This window comes from Mustela erminea, chromosome 18 (assembly GCF_009829155.1).
Source record: "Mustela erminea isolate mMusErm1 chromosome 18, mMusErm1.Pri, whole genome shotgun sequence".
NCBI lineage: Eukaryota > Metazoa > Chordata > Mammalia > Carnivora > Mustelidae > Mustela > Mustela erminea.
In genome coordinates this window covers 38727162-38747418 of record NC_045631.1, presented here as the reverse complement: position 1 = coordinate 38747418, position 20257 = coordinate 38727162, and the positions used below count along the sequence as shown (strand labels likewise).

Below are 20257 nucleotides of genomic sequence, written 5' to 3'. Positions count from 1 at the left end.
CCTAATGGAGCAAAGGGCAGAGGGAGGGAGGGAGGGAGAGTGCGACTGGTCTGGTCTCATTCTCTTCCCTCCCGTTCATCTCTCTCTCTGGGGCCGATGTGGGATGCCCAGTGGGGGAAGGGAGCCTAGATGCTGGATGAGAAGAGGAGGGAAGAGGGGTGGTGCCAGGATTAAGAGGGTTTGCAATGGGGGGTCACACTGAGAGAGGAGGGGCAGAGCCCTCATGCCTACATCCAGAAGCCAGCTGATGACGTTAGAGAGAAGGAAAAACAGGCAAGACAGCACAGCGTGAGAGAGAGAGGGAGAGAGGAAGAGAGAAAGCGAGGACAGGAGGCGTGGAGCCAGCCAACCTCAGCCTGGGCTCTCCTGAGCCCCTAGATCCCCCAGGCAGCCTGGACCCCTAGGGACCGGAGAGCTGCCCTGAGGATGGGCCCCAGAGCGGGGGTCATGCTCCACCCTGTGTGGGGACTGCTGGGCTGCTGTTTCCTCTGCAGCTGGGCTCTGGGAGGTCCGCGGCCCCTCCGCTCTGGGCCACCTCTGTCCTCCCATGTCCAACCGGGGTCTGGGCCCCTGTGGGTGCCCCGAGAGGGAGCCGAGGCAGCTCTGGCTTTTCTCTACTCTGGAGACACCCGACAGCTGTCGGGGGCTAATTGCAGTGAACGCTACGAAGCCCAGGGCGCAGAAGCCAGCCCAGGGCTCCCCCCAGTCCTATGGAGGGCAGCGGGCACCCTTGCCCAGGCTGCTAATTTCCTCAACATGCTGCTGCAGGCCAATGACATCCGCGAATCCAGTGTGGAGGAGGATGTAGAGTGGTACCAGGCACTGGTCCGCAGCGTGGCCGAGGGGGACCCAAGGGCGTACCGGGCTTTTCTGACCTTTGACCCTCCGCCAGGGGCCAGTCACCTGCCTCTGGCCCTACAGGCCACACGGATGGGGGAGGAGACCCTCCTTCAGGACTTGTCTGGGACCAGAGTTCAGGAGGAGAGCCCAACCAGGGCCCCGGACACCTCTGCTCTACAGAAGCGAGTGCTGACCAATGACCTCGGGAGCCTCGGCAGCCCCAAGTGGCCACAGGGGGATGGCTATGTGGGGGACATGAGGCATGTGAAGCTCTCTCCTCCCTTCCTGGAGTGCCAGGAGGGCCGGCTCCGTCCTGGCTGGCTTGTCACTCTTTCTGCCACCTTCTATGGTCTCCAGCCAGACCTCAGCCCAGAGGTCAGGTAAGTGTGTTTGCACAGTCTTTGACACATTTGCAGGTACGTGGGGGTGGGGGCCTGAGTCCAGCCAGCTGTGCGTGGGCCATTTGGCACACACATATGTATCTGGGGGGGCACAGATGTGCCTATTTGCATTCAGCTATTTGCAGTTGACTCTGGGAATCTGTAACTGTCTGTTAGCACATACAGGTGTGAGTGTACACAGTGTGTATGAATCAACCCACTTGTACGTAGGTATAGACATATGTGTGTGTACAGCTGAGCATAGGTCTGCCCCCAGGTCTGGGGAGTGGGGAGAAGGCAGGAGCAGGCTTAGTGTGGATGACAGCTGACAGGCCATGCACAAGTAGTCTCATGGGCATTCCAGGAGACCAACCTGCTGCTCTTAAGCAATCTAGAACTATAAAAGGAGGCTTCTCCAAGGGAAGAAAAGTTCTTGGTGGGGGTGGAGGGGGGAAGCTTGGGAACCATTCATTGCTCCTTCTGTCTAGGAGTTGGCCAGGTCCCCAGGGTCACTCTCAGTGACTATATTCTCACCTCAAATGGGTTCCAGTCCTGCTTGTCCTGACTGGTACTCTTCAAATGACTGACCTCCTCCTTCAACCGAAATAAAGAGGTGATTGGGAACCCTGGTGGGGAGGAGGCAGCAAGTGGGCACAGAACTGCAAGGCACGCAACACTCAAATTGTTTTTCCAGCTCTGTGTCCCTATTCATTGCTTCCAACAGGCTTTCCCTCCTGCCAGCCAGCAGCCTGGCCTCTAGCCAGCTCTCCCCATACAGCCCAGAGCAGAGTTTGGGAGCTCTGGGGCCAGGCAGCTCCATTCCATAGTTCCTATGCTGTGATCAATTCATATCTGGTTTGGGCAGAGTGAGGGGGTGGTTAATAGCTGAGTTCAGGGCCTGTGAGCGCGCGCACGAGCGAGTGTGTGTGTGTGTGTGTGTGTATACATGTGGTGGAGAAGTGTGAAAATCCCCTTCAGGCAGATCATCAGAGCCCTGGCTTCCACATGTCTTGACATGCTCCCTCCGTCTACCCACTAATAGAAAGAGGAAATGCTAGGATGTTGAAAAGCTGAGGGATGTCGGGGAACAACCTACAGGGAAGAAGACTGTTGCCCACAGAAACAGTGAGGATGAATAGCACTGGAGAAATGGAATGCAGGTGTGCCCTCTGTCCTTGCACACTGCAACTGCTCTGCTAAAGTTTGCAAAGCTTGCAGTGCTCCCTGGTCTGGGGCCTGAGGACACATGACCACCTTGGCACCCTTTGCTGCACCCCTAATTGCCAATTCACTGTCCTAGGGGGCAGGTGCAGATGGACATAGACCTTCAGAGCGTGGACATCAATCAGTGTGCCAGTGGGCCAGGCTGGTACTCCAACACACACCTGTGTGATCTCAACAGCACCCAGGTAAGGATAAGGAGGACGGTGGGGGGAGGGGCGCCTGGGGTCCTGCCTCCTTTCCCCTTTCCCATCCCTGCCACCACCCAGCTCCTAGGAGCAACTGAACCAAAGCATATCAGCCTCAGGGCTTCAAGGGAATCCCTAGTGATGAGAGAGAGACAGAAATGAGATTCTAGGCTTTAAATTTTTTTATTTTTATTTTTTCAAAATTTTATTTATTTATTTGAGATTGAGAGAGAGTAGGTGTGCGTGCATGCGTGTGCGCGTGCATGCACATGCATGGGGTGGGAGGAGGGACAAAGGGACAAGCAGATCCCCCACTGAGCAAGGATTCCACCCCAGGACCCTGAGATCATGACCTGGGCTGAAGTCAGACACTTAACTGAGCCACCCAGGCACCTTCAGATACCAGGCTATTTATTTATTTATTTTAAAAGATTTTATTTTATTTATTTGACAGAGATCACCAGTAGGTAGAGAGGCAGACAGAAAGAGAGGAGGAAGCAGGCTCCCTGCTGAGCAGAGAGCCCGATGTGGGGTTTGATCTCAGGACTCTGATATCATGACCTGAGCCGAAGGCAGAGGCTTTAACCCACTGAGCCACCCAGGCGCCCCCTATACCAGGCTATTTAAAAGCGAGGACACTTACAGCCAAAAAATACTTCAATAAAAAAATAAAAACTAAAAGACAAAAGAAAATTCAGAAATGATATGTTGATGGTCATTTCTGAGAAGTTCCCAACTTCTCCTGCTTGATACATAATAGGCACTTAAAGTTGAATGAATAATAAAAAAACATGAACATAGAAAAAAAAAAGTGAGGGGGCACTTTTGGCTGGCTGTCTGTAGAGCATGTAACTCTTGATCTCTGGGGACCTTGAGTTTAAGCCCTACATTGAGTATAGAACCTACATTTTTTTTAAAAAGTGAGGGGCGCCTGGGTGGCTCAGTGGGTTAAAGCCTCTGCTTTCGGCTCAGGTCATGATCCCAGAGTTTTGGGATTGAGTAACACATTGGACTCTGCTCAGCGGGGAGCCTGCTTCCCCCTCTCTCTCTGCCTGCCTCTCTGTCTACTTGTGATCTCTCTGTGTCAAATAAATAAATAAAATCTTAAAAAAAAAAATGAGGGGCACCTGGGTGGCTCAATGGGTTAAAGCCTCTGCCTTCGGCTCAGGTCATGATCCCAGGGTCCTGGGATGGAGTCCTGCATTGGGCTCTCTGCTCAGCAGGGAGCCTGCTTCCTCCTCTCTCTCTCTCTCTCTCTCTCTGCCTGCCTCTCTGCCTGCCTCTCTGCCTACTTGTGAACTCTGTCAAATAAATAAAATCTTAAAAAAAAAAAAAAGTGAGGACACTTACAGCCTGCTCCCCATCCTCCAATGGAGATAGTCATCCTTGTTCCTTTGAATTCTCAGTATGCCTCCCTGTCTGCTCTCCCCTTTTGGTACTGGGTGCCCTAAGATCCACCCCCAGGACCGCTCCCTAAGTCCCTATTAATCATCCCCTTTCCCTCTCCTAGACCACATTCTCCATGTTGACAGGGCTCCTAAGTGTAATTGTTGATTGGGATGTGGGAGGACTCTAACCAAAGAAGGAGCTTGAAGAGCTCTGGGATTGGTAAAGGTGAGGGAACCCAAGCCAGGGGCTGGCAGACTCAAAGCCATGGATGCAGGAGATCGGGATAATGGAAAACAATGGCTGGTAATCCTGCAAGCCTGGGACTGAGAAGCTGGGAGGCCAGTGAACTAATAATAATCTGCTCCACGGCTGCACTTGACCGCGTGTCGTGCCTGAGCTGAACCAAAGCCAAGGCAAGCCCTGCAGCCTGCTGGGAGGTGGGGCGGGTTTGGGCATCTGTGGCTCTTTGGGGTACATGTTTTTGGAACTCTAAGTCCAGGGATAGAGAAGGGCTCCCATTATTCAGTGCATTATTAAACCGAGCCACAGCACGTCTCCGTACACATTGGCCTGATTGTGCAGACGCTGGTGGGAACATAGCGCATTCTCATGCTCCTGGCAAGAAGGGAAGCTGGGCCACGATTTCAGAAGTACCACCGTGTAACTTTTCTAGGTGAAGTCAGGTGCTCGATGTGGAAGCTCCCAGGGCGAAGCCCTTCCTTCATCCCACTGTTAGGTCTGTCCCTAACCACTGCCTCCAGCAGCTCTGACCTCATCCATGTGCTCATCTCCCCTGCCTGGCTCTGAGGTCTGCTCCGTCCCCTGCTAGGCAGACATCAATGGATGGAGGTGGAATAAAGAGGCGGCCTTGGCATCCCACGAGCCTGGCATTAGCCTGGCATTAGGGCTGGGGAAATCAGTCCTGTGCCAAAGCCAGATGGCCCCTGGTAGGGGAAGCCTCTCCTCTGTGGGGGCCTTTTCAAACCACCTGTGAACCAAAAAGGAAGGTGATGGGGACCCTTTGAAACAGGATGTAGGCACACAGATGTGATTGGACTCCAAGTTCTCCCTACTTCCACCTCCCCCGGTGCCTCACTGTAGCAACAGCTGGGCACTGGGACATGGGATCTGTGAGGCTCCCGTCACTGCCTCTCAGAATAAAAGGGTGATCTCTTCCCAAACTCTTTGTTGAAAAGAGGTGATGACGGGAATAGAGTAGGGTTTCCAGAGAGAGAAGGATTCCTAAGGACTGGAAGGACTTCTAGTGGGGGAAGGGGGTCCCTTGTACGGAGCAGGTGCTGTGAATAGGAAGGTACGCGGACCCTCCATCTCTTCCCAGGAGCGAAAACCCCATATAAACCCCTATCTTGTTTGTCATCCCTGCAGTGTTTCCCCTTGGACAGTCAGGGCTTTGTCCTCGGCCACTACCTCTGCCGCTGCCGACCTGGTTTCTACGGGGCAAGCCGCTCTGGGGGTATGTTAACCGTGGTGAGGGTCAGGCTGGGCTGGGTGGAGGGGGCACCTGGGGAGAAAATGCTGGGGTGAGACACTGGCAAGGGTCTTGTGGGGCAAGGGCAGAAGGTGGAGAGAAGCAGGCAAGGCAGGCAGGATCCACTGTGGGGGTGTCTGAGCCTTCTGAAAATGAGCCCTTACCATGCCAGTCTGATGCAAGTTGAGCCTCGCAGTGAGTCCTAGCCTGACATTGCCTCTTTCTGTTTCCCGGTCCTTCCCTGGGAATATCCACTTCCTCACTCGCCCTGCTTCCCAGCCCGCCCCCAGGGGTGACCAACTGTAGGAGGGCAGGGAGAGGGCTATGGTGGCCCGTGGGAGAGAAGGCTGGCATGCCCCCGCTGGGCCCCTCTCCTTGCAGCCATCTTGTTCTTTATAGGGTTGGGAGAGAGTGCTGCCCAGCCTGCTGGGCAATTCGGGGCCCCACATGGCAGCTCCGGGAGGCTGCTGCGGTGCCAGCCGTGTGCCGAGGGCTGCACCAGCTGCAGGGACGCTAGGCCATGCCTGGTGGAGGAAGCCTCGGCACTGCGGGCAGCCGTGCTGGCCTGCCAGGCCTGCTGCATGCTGGCGGTCTTCATGAGCATGCTGCTCTCCTACAGATGCCGCCGGAGCAAGGCAAGGAAGGTCCCGCCTCTCCTACACGTGTCCTACCATCCCTTGGGTCCCCAGTATCACCTAGGGGCCAGAGCCTCCCTAAGACGAGAACTCAGAAGAAATGGGTTCTGGTCTTCATGCTTAACCTAACATACCAGGTGACCTTGGGCAAGTGACCCCATTGCCTTAGATTTGTTGCCTGTTAAGTGTAGGCATTGGACTTGATTCAAAACACAGTGTAGGCACTAGGGAGACGTGGTCTAGACTCCCCTGGAGCTCCCAGTTGAACGGAGGAAGCAGGCCTATAAAGAAAATGACAACACAGCACAACAAAGGCGAGGATGGAAGTGTGTGTTGGTTGCCATGTGAGCTCAAAGAAAGGACCGAGTTGTCCTGCCTGAGATGGCCTGGGAAAACCCATCTGGAGAATATGACATTTGAGCCAGTCTTGAAGGTCAACTGACTGATTTCCAGGCAGAGAAGGGGTTATCTAGACAAAGAAGCAGTCTGACCCAAAGTCTGGGGAATGTGTGGGATCCTTCTAGCTCCAGCAGCTTGTGACTGGAGCCCAGGTCTGCAATCAGGCCCCTTCTAGGAGTTGGGAGGCAGGGAGCAGGGTTGGGGGATAGATGCTATGTGCAACCTTGGTCTTAACCTGGGGGGGGGGGTGTGTGGCTGTGGACCAAGAGGGCAGAGCTGATGTTACAGGATAAGACCTTAGCCCAGGGCCATCAAGTGACCCCTAAAACAGGCCTGAGATTCTCCCCCACGATCATCCAGGCTCTGTTTTCCCACTGCCCTGTTCACACACCTCTCTCTTTCCTGGGTTCACAGAGGATCAGAACCTCTGGAGTTGTCCTGCTGGAAGCCATCCTTTTTGGATCCCTGCTGCTCTACTTCCCTGTGAGTCTGTGGTCAGAGTCTGACCCCACGTGATCCCTGCCTGGTGTCCTCCAAACCCCAGAATTCTACATCCTTTCTGCTCCCTTAGAGAGATTCAGAGACCTCAAAATCTCCATACTCATATCTACAAATGGCAGGCTGGCCTGGTGACCTCTGAAGCCAAAGAGTCCTTGCTAAAAAGAGCTTGATGTCCTACTGTGTGACTTAGGACAAATGACCTAACCTCTCTGATACTTCAGCTGCTCCTCTGAGAGATGGAGGTGATGATGCCTCTGTGGCAAGGCTATTAGAAAGGGCAGCAGATCAGAAAGAGGATGTACATGGGAGAGCCCCAACTTCTGTCCCCCTCCCGCACTCCCCAGGTCTTCATTCTGTACTTCAAGCCCAGTGTATTCCGCTGTATCGCTCTCCGCTGGGTCCGGTTGCTGGGTTTTGCCACTGTCTACGGCACCATTATACTCAAGCTTTATAGGTAGGGTCTGGGGCAGACCTTGCTCTGGGGCTGCTCACTCCAGGCAGCCCCAGGTCGTTTGGAAAGGGGTGGAGTTCTTCCCAGCCAGACCCTTACCAGCTCTACTCCCCGGTGCACCCCATCCCCCCACCCCCACCCCAGGCCCACCCCTATCACCATAGCCCTCCTCAGATGCAGCATTTGGGGGGGGTCAGGGAGGCAGCCAACCATGGGAAGGACAGGAGGACAGGCACGTATGGAGGGGAAGCCATGGACAGAGGCCAGAGACCTGGCCCCTCTCCTTGGCCCTCCGCCTATGCCTCTCCCCACCACCCGCACCCTTGTAGAGTTCTCCAGCTGTTTCTGTCTCGCTCGGCCCAGCGGGGCCCCCACCTTAGCAATGGGCGGCTGCTGCAGTGGCTGGGGCTGCTCCTGCTGCTTGTGCTGGCCTTCCTGGTGGTGTGGACGGCGGGGGCCCTGGAAAGAGGCAGCCATGCACCCCTGGTGGCCCGTGGCCACACTCCTGCGGGCCGTCACTTCTACCTCTGCCATCACGACCACTGGGACTACATCATGGTTGTGGGTGAGCTGCTTCTGCTGAGCCTGCCTCACTGGGGACCCCCATGCTGCACCTGCAGGGGTCCTCCGGCCTTGGCCTTGTCCCCAGTCCCCACCTCCCCCGGCACACCCGGCACAGAGAGAGGCCACCGCCCAGCTGCTGAGCTGGTGCTCACATCTCTGTCCCTCACTCCTCTACAGCTGAGGTGCTGCTCCTGTGCTGGGGCAGCTTCTTGTGCTACGCCACCCGAGCCGTTCCCTCCGCCTTCCATGAGCCACGCTACATGAGCATCGCCCTGCACAACGAGCTGCTTCTCTCCTCTGCCTTCCACGCGGCCAGGTGAGGCCGCCCCCTACCCCGACCCACCACACCTCCCCATCGCCCACCACTCTTGCCTCTCCCAGGCCCGAGGAACCCCATCCCACAGCCATCCTCACCACACAGCCAGGCCTCGGCCAGGGGAGAAAGGCCCCTCCGCCATCGGTGGCCCTCCCCTCAGATACCCTTCCTGGACCCCAGGTCTTACACAGCACCCCAAAAGAGGAAGCGTGTCTGCTCCTAATTCTCCTCCTAGTCCTAGGCCACATGTCTGGCACCTCCACTGTGCTCCTTCCCACACATGCTCAATTCTCCCTGCCTTTTCCCCCCTCACACCTCAGCCCCTCCAGCAGCAGGCCCGCTGTGAACGTTCAGAAGGACTTGGCGGTGTGGCAAAGGCAGAATCAACCCACAGGGCATCCATAACAGAGCTGGAAGCTCTAGGCAACCAGAGAAGAGTAGTCTGGGAGGGCTTCTCAGAGGTGGGGGTTAATGTGAGCCTTGAGGTAGGACCTACATCCTTGGGAGGGCAAGAAGAAGGGGAAGTGCCCTTCTCAAACCACCCAGAAGCTCCACAGAGATCAGGACTGGAGCTAGGGGGTGAGCCAGTGAGACAGGTGAGGGAGAAGAGGCCCCTGTCACCCAGAGCTGATGTTCCCTCCCTCACACCCTCAGGTTTCTGCTGGTTCCCTCCCTGCACCCAGACTGGACCCTGCTCCTCTTCTTCTTCCACACCCACAGCACCGTCACCACCACACTGGCTCTGATCTTCATTCCTAAGGTGAGGTCTCCCCTCTCCTGGTTGTGAGCCTACCCCAGCCCCTTGGTAAGGGCACCGTGGATCTGCCGCCGCCACAGCGCCCTCTCCAGGTCAGAGTGAGGATGACCCCTGGGGGAGAGTGGGCGGAGCCGCAGGGCCTGTGGGAGGAGCCCGCTTGGGGTGGGGGGGTGGGGAGGAAGCGACTGTGTCTCTCTGCCTCCCACCTGAGGGCAAAGGAAATCAGAGCTAGGGCAGGAGAGCTCTTTGTAACACACCTAGCAGTTTAGTGTGGTGGACTCTGAAAAGTCAACTTGGAAACAATTACAGAGAGATAGGTCAGGGAGCTGAAGGCCATGGCTAGGAATTGTGGGGGCAGCTGCGTAGGAGGAGGATGACAGAGCGCAAAACTCTTCCTGCCCTCGGAATTGCGAATTAGAGAGGGGGTGAAGGTGCCCCAAGTAAAGATGGATTCCCCGGAGCAGGTGGGAATAGGAGTAAACAGGGAGCCGAGCTGACTCTTTTTCTCCCGCCGTCACACCCACCCTGGCCAGTTCCAGAAGCCGGGGGCTCCTCCCCGAGAGGAGATGGTGGATGAGGTGTACGAGGATGAGCTGGACCTGCAGCGCTCAGGCTCCTACCTGGACAGCAGCATCGCCTCAGCCTGGAGCGAGCGCAGCCTGGACGCCGGAGACATCCGGGTACGTGCGGGCCTCCTCGCCTCCTTTGGACGCTTGCTTTTAGAGACTGGGCCAGGATCCCTGCTGCCCTGCAGCCTGGGCCGTGTATCCTGCAGGCCCCTCCCCTGGCCCTCACTTTCCGTCTCTCGAAGACCTGCCTCCTTTCTTCCTTCCCTTCTCCAGCCGCCTCCCCTGACTGTTCAGATGCCTTCACACACCACCTAAGTGAAGAGACCACCAGAGGCCCAGAACATGCATCCCTGAAACCCAGGCCACTTAGCAAGTGAGAGGCAGGGCGGTGGGTGGTGCTCCACTCCCACCCAGCAGGGGCAGTCGTGAGGGACAGGACATCTGGGCACTTGGTGACCCTAGGGCCAACCACGGGGCTGTGTAGTTCAGGTGGTTTGCTACTACCAGAGATTTCCATATCAGGACACCCCTTCCCTGGACCTGGCAGTCTTAGAGAAGGGAAGTTTTTCCTGAGTCTTACATCAGGAGACCATCTTTGCCCTTCTTTTTCAGTGTAGGGGCGTCATAGTCACGGAACCCAGATCAGAAGCTCAGTGGGTAGGAAATAAGGAAACCTGGTGGTCTCAGCCTGTTGTTTGATCAAATCCAAGGTGTGGGAACAACCTCAGGGAGCCATTTTGTCCATTGCCTCCATCTCCCCTGGGGCCTCCCTGTACCCTTGACTTGTTTGCATCTCCCAACTCGTCCTTGTCCTAGCTGCCTCTGCCTGTTTTTTCCCCGTGTCCTCCTTCCCTTCTGGGCTCTGCCTTCCGGGGAAGTGGCTGAACCAAGGCCCCAGTCAAGCTGGAAGGCCAGAGAGTGTGGAGGTGCTCAGCCACAGCAATGCCAGCCCGTACCCCTACTTTGCGGAGCAGCACGCAGTCTCCGTCCCTATGCTGATGCTGGCTCTGGGGAGGAATCCAAAGTAGAAGGTTCTCAAATTCCCATTCCTGCACTTGAACCCAAATAGAGCACTTCTCACACCATCAATCTCACGTGACCCTCCTGAGGACTCTCACAGGGGGCAGCCAGCTCTTGTTACCTCATAGAAGCAGAGGCTCTGAGAGCCTTCAGGGAGCGCCTGGGTGGCTCAGTCCATTGAGCGGCTGCCTTCAGCTTTGGTCGAGATCCTAGAGTCCTGGGATGGAGCCCCATGTCCTGGGATTAAGCTCTGTGCTCAGCGAGGAGTCGGCTTTTTCCTCTGCCCCTCACCCCCACTCATGCTCTCTCTCAAATAAATAAAATCTGAAAAAAAATCAAACAGCCTTCATGCACATGCTGGGTCAGCAGCCTGGCACCCAGGCTTCCCGTCACGCAGGCAAGTGACTTCCATCAGATCACAGAGAAAGGAGTGCCCCCCGCATCCTCAGAACCAAGCAGATGTGACTCAGAGAAGACAGGTGGATTCTGAGGGTTGTCTAAGCAGGGAAGGGACACACCTTGGTGGGAAGAGATGTTCCAGAGAAAATGGTCCAAATAATGGCTGGGAGAGCGGGAGGCAGGGCAGTCAGGCCCTGGAGAGAGCTCCGTGCTCCATCTGCTCTCCTCATACCTCCCTCACTGCAGGACGAACTGAAGAAGCTCTACGCCCAGCTCGAGGTCCACAAGACCAAGGAAATGGCTGCAAACAACCCGCACCTGCCCAAGAAGCGGGGCAGCTCGCGCCAGGGCCTGGGCCGCTCCTTCATGAGGTACCTGGCCGAGTTCCCGGAGGCCCTGGCCCGCCAGCACTCCCGGGACTCGGGTTCCCCCCGCCTGGGCAGCCTGCCTGGCTCCTCGCGCCGCCGGCTTCTCAGCTCCAGCTTCCAGAACCCCGAGGGGACCCCGGCCCTGCGCAAGTCCCACAGCACCTACGACCACGAGCGCCAGGGTCACCGCCGGGAGCAGGACCCACCCCTCCTTGACTCGCTGCTGCGCAGGAAGCTCGCCAAGAAGGCCTCGAGGGAAAGCAGGGAGAGTCGGGAGTCGGTGGAGGGGCCCCCTGCCCTGGGCTTCAGGTCCGCCAGCGCCCACAACCTGACGGTGTGCGAGAGGCTCCCCAGGGCCCGGCCCACATCCCTGCAGAAGTCGCTCAGCGTGGTGGCGGGCTCCAGGGAAAAGGCCCTGCTCGTGGCCAGCCAGGCCTACCTGGAGGAGACCTATCGGCAGGCCAAGGAGCGGGAGGAGAGGAAGAAGGCCGAGGCAGCCTTGGCGAGCCCAGTGAGGAGGCCGTCAGCCAGGAGGCTGGAGCGAGCTCGAGGGGCCCCCCTGTCAGCCCCACCATCCCCGGCCAAGAGCCTCAGTGTGGACGGCTCCCACAAGGCTGCCGCTGCCACAGGGAGGCTTCAGGAGGAGGCTGCCAGGAGGCTGCCTCACCCGCCCGTCCGGCACCAGGTCTCCACACCCATCATGGCCCTGTCTGGAGCGGGCCTGGGAGAGCCAAGGATGCTGTCTCCCACCTCCACCCTTGCTCCAGCTCTGATGCCAGCTCCGGCCCCGGCCCCAGCCCCAGCCCCAGCCCCAGCCCAGGCCCCAGCCCTAGCCCCAGCCCCGGCCCCGGCCCCGGCCCCGGCCCTGGCCCCGGTCCCGGTCCTGGTCCCAGCCCCAGCCCCAACACCAGTCCCTGTCCTGGCACCAATCCTCGTGCCCCCCCAAAGCCCCAACTTACTCCCGTTCATCTGCCCCTGGGAGAATGCAGAACTGCCAGTCAAGAAAGGAAATGTGGCTCAAGAAAGCCCCTCAGGGCCAGAGCGGAGCAGCCTCTCCCCTTCCCCAGCTCGGGCCAAGCTCTGGAGAGCCCTCTCTGTTGCAGTTGAGAAAAGGAGCACAGGGGAGAATGCGGGGACCACAGAGGAGGGACGCCTCCAAGGGGGAGCTGATGAGGGTGACGAGGATAAGTCTAAGGTCTTCTCTAAATCCCACAGCCTCAAGACCCCCATTCAGCAGGTTTCCGTGCACAGTCTAGGCCTGGCTATCAAAGCTTTGACTCGTTCCCGGAGCACTCACAAAGAAAAGGAGAGCGGGGAAGGGAGTCGTGAGACAGAGGAGAAAGGCAGAGCTGCGGTGGGGGGCGAGGGTGTGGGGCCGTGCCCCAGGTCCCCCAGGCTAAGCCGGCCCAAGGCTGTGAGTAAGCAGGCCGCCCTTGCACCCTGTGATGACGAGGAATCCCTCCAGAACCAACAGAACGCTCACACCAGCAGAATGCTTCAAGTCTATCGCCGGGAGGGCAGCAGGGAACAAGAAGACAGAGGCAGGAGGACATCCCACTGTCTAGGGGAGGGGAGAGGAGAGAGAGCAGGTAAAGCAGAGTCTGCTACACTGAGGCAAGCCAGCCAAAGCACAGTTGGGGACAAAAGTGCTGAGGGAGCAAAAGAAGCCCCTTTCGGGTGGCGGGAACTGCCCAAAGCTGGCCTCCAGTCCCTGGGCGGAGCTGACCACAGGATGGCAGAGATGTGCCCCAGGGAAGTCACCCAGTCGGAAGTGTGTCAGCCTGACCATGGCTACAAGGCCCAGATCTGCCCCTGGGAGGCGAGCGAAGGAGCCCCTGAGAAGGGGGCATTACAACAAAATCTCGAGGACTCCCAAGAGAGAGGGAGAGCCTCAGAAAAGTCAGAGCCCCAAAATGTGGTGGTTGTTGCTCGGAAAAAGCCAGAGAGGCTGGTCAGGGGGCAGGAGGCCGTGTGTCCCTGGGAGGGTGTCGATCCTGGGAGTCCGTCCTGCTGGTCAGTCTCTCAGGACTCTGACGGAATCAAGGGCAGGTCTGAGGCAGTGGGCAGGAGAGAGGCTAGAGAGGTGAAGAAGCATCAGCAGGAGGGCACAGGCTCAGAAGTTTGTACAGCTGATGCTGCCAAGGCAGAGCTCTGTCCCTGGGAGGCATGCGAGGGAGGGAATGGGAAACCATTCCAGGAGGGCATGAAGAAGCTTCCCCAGGAAAAGCAGGAAACCTCCATGAAAGCAACCTTCTGGAAAGAACAGAAACTGAGTGGAAATTTGGAATCCTTTTGTCCGTGGGAGAGGACAGATTTCCGGGGCCCCTCAGCAGTCTCCACTCCAGCCCCAGGAGCCCCTGGATGCTCGGGGAGTGTGGGCAGTAGCATCTCAGAAGTGTGTCCGTGGGAGGCAGGAGATGCTCCTGCCAGGAAAGCAGAGATCTGTCCCTGGGAGCTAGGTGATGAGGTAGTGGGGAAGGAAATGCTGAGTCAGGGGGCAGGGGGAAATATTCTCCAGGAAGAGGGGAAAGCCTCCAGACAGGCTTTCCCTGGAAAGCCTGGAGAGATGGGAGAACAGGCTGGGAAGGCAGTGCAGAAAAAGGATCAGCAGCAGGAGTCAGTGTGTCCCCAGGAGACCTCAAACCCTGGGCCCTCCCACCCATGTCTAGATAGTTCCTCAACCAAAGCTGGTGGCCAATTCCTTAGCAAGGGAGGAAGCAGGGCAACACAGGTAGGTCCCCGGGAAGATCTCAGGCCACAGCCAAAGGAAGTAACACCTGCCAGGGCAGAACTCTGTCCTTGGGAGGTGGATGAAAGAATAAGAGACAACTGGACATTGGACCAGACAGCAAAAGCAAGAGAATCTCAAAAGGACAAGGAGAAAGGGCCTGGGATGTCAGGGATCAAAGATGGCACAGCTGGGGAAGAGCCTGAGACACAGATCCAAAAGCAGGAAGCAGTCTGTCCCTGGGAGAATGTGGACCCTGGCAGCTTCTCCCCACAATCAGGCCCTCAAGAAGCAGATGGACCTAGAGCCAGTTTCCACATGTCAGGCAGTGTGGGAAGCAAAGTTGCGGAGATCTGTCCATGGGATATGGAGGACACTGTGTCTGCTGAGAAGGCTGAGGTCTGTCCCTGGGAGGTGGGTGCTGGAGCAGGGCAGGAAAGGGCTTTGGGAGTTGAGGCCATTAGGAAATTTCCAAATGACACAGGAAAGTTTTCTGCACGTCCTGGACCCAGCAAGACAGCTGTTACTGCTCCAGAGAAGCCAGAGAGGCCAGCCTGGGAGCGGGAGATGGCCTGTCCCTGGGAAAGCTTGGATCCAGGCAGCTCCTCTTGGCATTCAGACTCTCTGGGCACAGAGAGACCAAAAGCTGGATTCCAGGAACTGGACCATGTGGGCTGCCGGGCAGCTGAGGTGTGTCCCTGGGAAGTGGAAGAGGCCCCTGCCAGTGAGAAAGCCAAGATCTGTCCCTGGGAGGTGAATGAAGGAGCTTCTGGGACGGGACTGGACCAAGAGAGGAGGAGTGACTTAGCAGGGCAGGGGGAGAAAACTCTAGAAAAGGAGAGACTCACCTCCTTGGGAGAAGACATACCAAAATGGGAGACAAAACAGAGTCAAGAGCAGGAAGCTGTTTGTCCTTGGGAGAAGGGCTTGAGGGAACCCTTGGCGAAGGGCCCTGAGGTCTCAGACTCATCCGTCAGCCTGAGTTGTGAAGTGGCTGAGGAACGTTCCTTGGAAGTGAGGGATGAGGCAGCAGAGAAAGGGCGCCTGACACGCGACCCAAAGACGGGCTCCCTCCCAGGACACAAAACCCCAGAAAGAGCTCCATCCTCAAAAGTAGGAGAATTCACTATTGACGATGAGGGAAAAGCAAGGGATGAGTTACACTCTGTCTGTCCTTGGGAAAGCATGGCCCCGGCAGGCACTGTCTCTCACCCTGACCATCAGGGCCGTGACCAACCTACAGCTGGCTCTCAGACACCGGCCAGCGTCGGGGGCAGGCTCACTGAGGTTTGCCCGTGGGATGCTCCTGCCTTAGATGCTCCTAAACCTGACAGCAGTACCAAAGCTGCCATCTGCCCCTGGGAGGTGCCTGAAAGGGCCCCAGACAAAGGGATGGCAAGCCAGGATGGAAAAGGGCCACCTCAAGAGGAGAAGGATAGAGCCCCGGGAAGACCAGAACCCAAAACTGTGGCGGTTCAGGAGAAGCCAGAGAGGGCAGATGGGAAACAGGAGGCGGTGTGTCCCTGGGAGAGTCAAGACTGTGGGGAGCTGTCTCCACAGCCAGCCCCGCGAGCTTCTGACAGGCGTAAAGGCAGTTCGGAGGCAGCAGGCAGTGTGGGGGCCAAGGTGGCAGCAGTGGGTCCGTGGGAAGCAGAAGCAGCTCCATCTGCTAAAGAAGTGGAAATCTGCCCTTGGGAGGTGAATAAGGAAGCTGCAGAGAAAGGAGGACTGGGGCAAGAGGTGGACGGAAAGTCCCGAGGGCAGGGAGAAATGATCCTTCAAAAGGCAGCCTCTAGAGGGACAGAAGAACACATTTACAAAGAAGCAGCAAAAGTCAGCCGAGAGCAGGAGACCGTGTGCCCCCAGGAAGGCAGAGGTTTGGGGGCACCCTGCCCCCAGCCAGATGCTCCCAGCACTGGCCATCCCACATGCAGTCCCCAGGGAGCCAGCCGTGCAAGGAGCAGGATGGCAGAGGTGTGTCAGTGGGAAGTCACAGATCCAGAAGGGAACAAGATAAAGGGCACCATGGCAGACGTCTGTGTCTGGGAGGGAACTGGAGTGCCATCTGAGGAATCCGGCCTTCTGGCTTCAACAGCAACTCAGAAGGAAATGTTTTTCCCCACAGTCCCTGAGAACCCACCATGCCTTTTAGTCCACAGTCCTCCGGGTAGCTCCCTTCCAGAAAGCAAAAGCGCCCCGCCCTGAGGTGAGTAAGGCAGGCAGTACTTTTACTCCGGAAGGTGTCAGAGAACTCCAAGGAGCCTCAGGACATGGGCCGAGGACAAGCTCAGCCCCAGAGCCGAGTCTCCAAGAAGCTGAGGTTCAAGAATCCTCCTCCTTAACTGTGGACCAAGGAGAAGGGGTTTCTACAGCTCCACATGAAGAACTCTCCCCGCCAACGGTCTATCCTTGGGACTGTGAGTAACAATGCCATCACGTGAAGTCGAATGTCGGGTGGCTGGTTTTCCGAAGCCAAGGTCCTTTCCAAGTCCTACGTGTTCCCAAAGAGCCGAGTCAGAGACACTGGGCCACTTCTCTTCTCCAACAAGGCCAGAAGGCAACTCATTCTGAGACAAACTATATAAGATCGGGCAGCTCAGGCCCCAAGAGTCTCACCCCTTCTTCTCTTCCTACTCTTGTTCCTGCTCCAGAAAACAAAGGCCAGACCTTCTGCTTCAGGGGAACCCTCCCATCCAGCTAGAGGACTCAACATGAGCTGTGTTTGGACACCTGCTTCTGCAACCAGTGTCAGGGGTGAAAGAAGTCAGCAGGCCCAGCCCACATTTTCTCATAAGGAGACCCCCTTTCTTGACCATTTTCTGAGAAGAAATGAAACCATGCAAGGCACTGGCAGTATTAGGGACTGAGGAAGGCTGTGAAGGTCACCGTAGGCAGCTTGAGAAGTCACTTAATTCAAGTTCAAGGATAAGTCTGGGGAAAAACTTAAATGGCTCAAGAGGGTTCTGAAATGCCTTAAGGACCTTTCCATCTTGACTTTGGCTCTCCCCTTCTGCCGTATTGATCCTCATGCCCACCCTGCTGGCTGCTGATGGAGAGCCAATCGAACACACTTACTTCCTTACCAACATGTGGCATCCAAAGCAACACCAGAGATGGAGAGCACAGGAGGTAAGGCAGTGGCTCCAAGTCCTGCCAGGGGGAGCCCTCCCTTCTAGACACCCTCTCCATCTGCGTGTGCCCCTTACTAGCTTTTTCAGATGGTTTCTCCCCACTTCTGCCCCATGTTTTCCATCTCGAGTTCACCTCTCTGGCTCGTTCTCCTCCCAGCCTTCCGGGGCTGTCATCAAAGGGACCCTGCTCAGCTGTTGGTATAACCGGAGCCAGGGGTTTCTGGTTCTGATGTGAGTACCGCTCCAAATCACTTGCTCAGTAACAAGAGGCCCGCCATCAGTTGCCTTTCCAAGAAGCAAGAAAGCAAGCAAGCCCTGTTTATGGCCGGTGCTAAGAACTGTCCTCAGAAAGAGTAACCCTACCAGGCAGGTTCAAGGCCTGAAGGTGGGGGAAAGGGCCTCATAGAAGCACAAAGCCTTCTTAGTGAGCTCGGTTCTATCCTCTCAAGTGAGTTCAGTTCAGGCTACCCTTGCTTAAGTGGTCCCAGAGAAGAGTGATGGAATGAGAGGATACTATCAGAGGGAAGTGAGGAAGGAGAAAAGCGCTGGTCAAAGCCCTGGCATTGGCAGGGGTTAGGAGGGGGGAGGAAACAGGCAGACTAGACATGGCAGAGCTTGGCAGGGACCCTGAAGATGACAGTAAGCCTGCCCTCTAACTGCGTGGACCCTGATGCCACTCACAGGGAAGAAAAAGACAAAACAAGGAGACCAAATACCCAATGGGGGGAAAATATGAGTCTGCATATACATACTCTGGGCAGCTTTAAGACTTTGCCAGAAAAAGTAACAAAATCCTCCATTTCCAAAAACAAAGAATGGAAAAACCCAGTCTTTCAGGGACCAGATGCCCTTGTTCTCTATCTAGCCCCTCCCACTTACCTGGTCCCTTGCCCTGGGATTTCAGAGCAGTAATTAAAGCGTACTGCTGCTCTGGGCTCTGGCTAGTTAACCTTGCTGCTTCTAAGCTGTTGGGAAGTTTGCTAAACACACATCAGAACAAGTCCATTGGGTTGGGTCTCGCTGGAAACAGAAAAGTTGTTCCTATAACCCCTACTGAGAAATAAACCATGGGAAAAAAATAAAGAATGTTTTTTCTTGATCACTCACGTTAGCTCCAGCTTATTCATTATGGTGATTTTCTTTTTCCAACGTTTTTAAACAGGCACAGTAGACAGGTGGGGAAACAAGAGTTAGCCCGAGGGAACTACACTGCAGCCTTCCGGCCTTCGGGGCTTCGGGGCGGTCTGGCTAATAGTCAGCCCAGTTCCCAGCTCCATGGCTGGCACCGCAGACGGACTCGGCCCAGGCCTTCGAGCCAATCCTTTACATCTGGGCCATTCACTCGGCTGGATCTGATCCCAAGGGAAAATGGAAACGGCACTTATCCTCTGGCTGCCCATGGCAGCTAGTGCTCAGCAGCTATTCCGGATTATCTGGAGACCCCTGAGACCCATCTGGGGGAGTGGGAGGAAACAGCTCATTTGAAGCACTGTTTTTACCTAGTCAGAGAAATCCGTCGGTCATGTGCCCAGTAAGTGCGCTCTTTTCCTTTCTCTGCTCTCCTCCCCTCCCTGGATTACTTCCCCTCACTCCACAGTGCCCAGCTGTGGATCCTGCTGATAACACTTGCCTTCTCATTTTGCCTTAATCCAGGGCTCAGGCAAATAGGATGTGGCCAAACCTCACTTCAGTGGAAATGCTGCAAACTGATGTACATTTTAAGCCAAACGGGTTGAGACTTAAGTAGTATGATCAAGACTGGCTGCTTTGGATTAACCCACCAGCGCTGCCTCTCCCCTAGGCATACACATTTCGTTCCCAGCGTCTGCATTCAGCAGCTGTTGTAAAAACATCAGTTTTCCCCAGTGAGGACTGGTCTGTTGGTTGCCTTGCTGACGCGGTAGTTTCAGAGAGACTGAGGAGTTAGGTTGTTTTTTTTTTTTTTAAATGAACTTATTTGAGAGAGAGAGAGGAGAAGCAGAGGGGGAGGGAGAGATAGAATCCCAAGCAGACTCCCCACTGAGTGTGGAACCCAACTTGGGGCTTGATGCCAGGACCCGAAGATAACGACCCAAGCTGAAATCAAGAGTTGGATGCTCAACTGACCGAGCTGCCCAGGCAGCCCGAATTATGTTATTTTATTTATTTATTTTTTTAAAGAATTTATTTATTTGACAGAGTAAGAGAGCTCAAGCAGGGGGAGCATGACAGGAAGAGGGAGAAGCAGACTCCCTACTGAGCAGGGAGCCTGATGTGGGACTCAATCCCACGGCTCAAGGATCATGACCTGAGCCAAAGGCAGACGCTTAACCATCTGAGCCACCCAGGCGCCTGGAGTTAGGTTATTCTTGACCTGATTCTAGTTTCTTTGGACTCTGCTCTCAGGATAAAGTCAGAACAGATTAATCCTGACCCTAAGTGACAGACTCATTAAAAGAAAATTGTAGGCTGGGAAAATAGGAAGTATGATAATTAAGGTCCTGTTTTTTAAGGGGAGTCCACACTGGATTGATCAAAGTAACAGTACCAGCCAAGCTTGCTGCTGGTACAAAGTGATTTCCCTTGTCATACCTCGGACCAGCCAGACACGCGAACAGGTGAAGTCCCACACCCTCCTCCTGATAGCCCAGCTAGAACTCAGGAACAAGATGGGGCCAGGCGGCTTCACTCAAAACAGGCTCGTATTCTAGTATATTTGCCTTACCAGCAGGGGCTGGAAAGAACAGTCACCATCTATAAAAGGTTCTAGAAATCAGGGAACAAAGTCTTAGAGATGGATTTCCCAGATGTATCATCTCCTCCGTGGCCCCTGCCTCCTCCCACGCTTCCTGGGACCACACCAGGATGCAGCTGATAATTAGGAACACAGTTCAAAGGCTGAAGGATAAATAATTTCTCTCGATTCACAATCT

General features: G+C 55.9%; 1 protein-coding gene across 1 annotated transcript; it reads left to right on the top strand.

The window, feature by feature from the left end:
* Positions 1-293: 293 nt before the first annotated feature.
* Positions 294-18432, top strand: GPR179 (G protein-coupled receptor 179). Its single transcript, XM_032322346.1, is given in 12 exon segments — positions 294-1220; positions 2521-2629; positions 5405-5492; positions 5907-6142; positions 6956-7024; positions 7387-7496; positions 7823-8058; positions 8235-8373; positions 9028-9133; positions 9664-9810; positions 11365-16401; positions 16403-18432. Coding segments are annotated over 12 exon segments (7308 nt in total). The 5' UTR covers positions 294-426; the 3' UTR covers positions 16640-18432.
* Positions 18433-20257: the final 1825 nt, after the last annotated feature.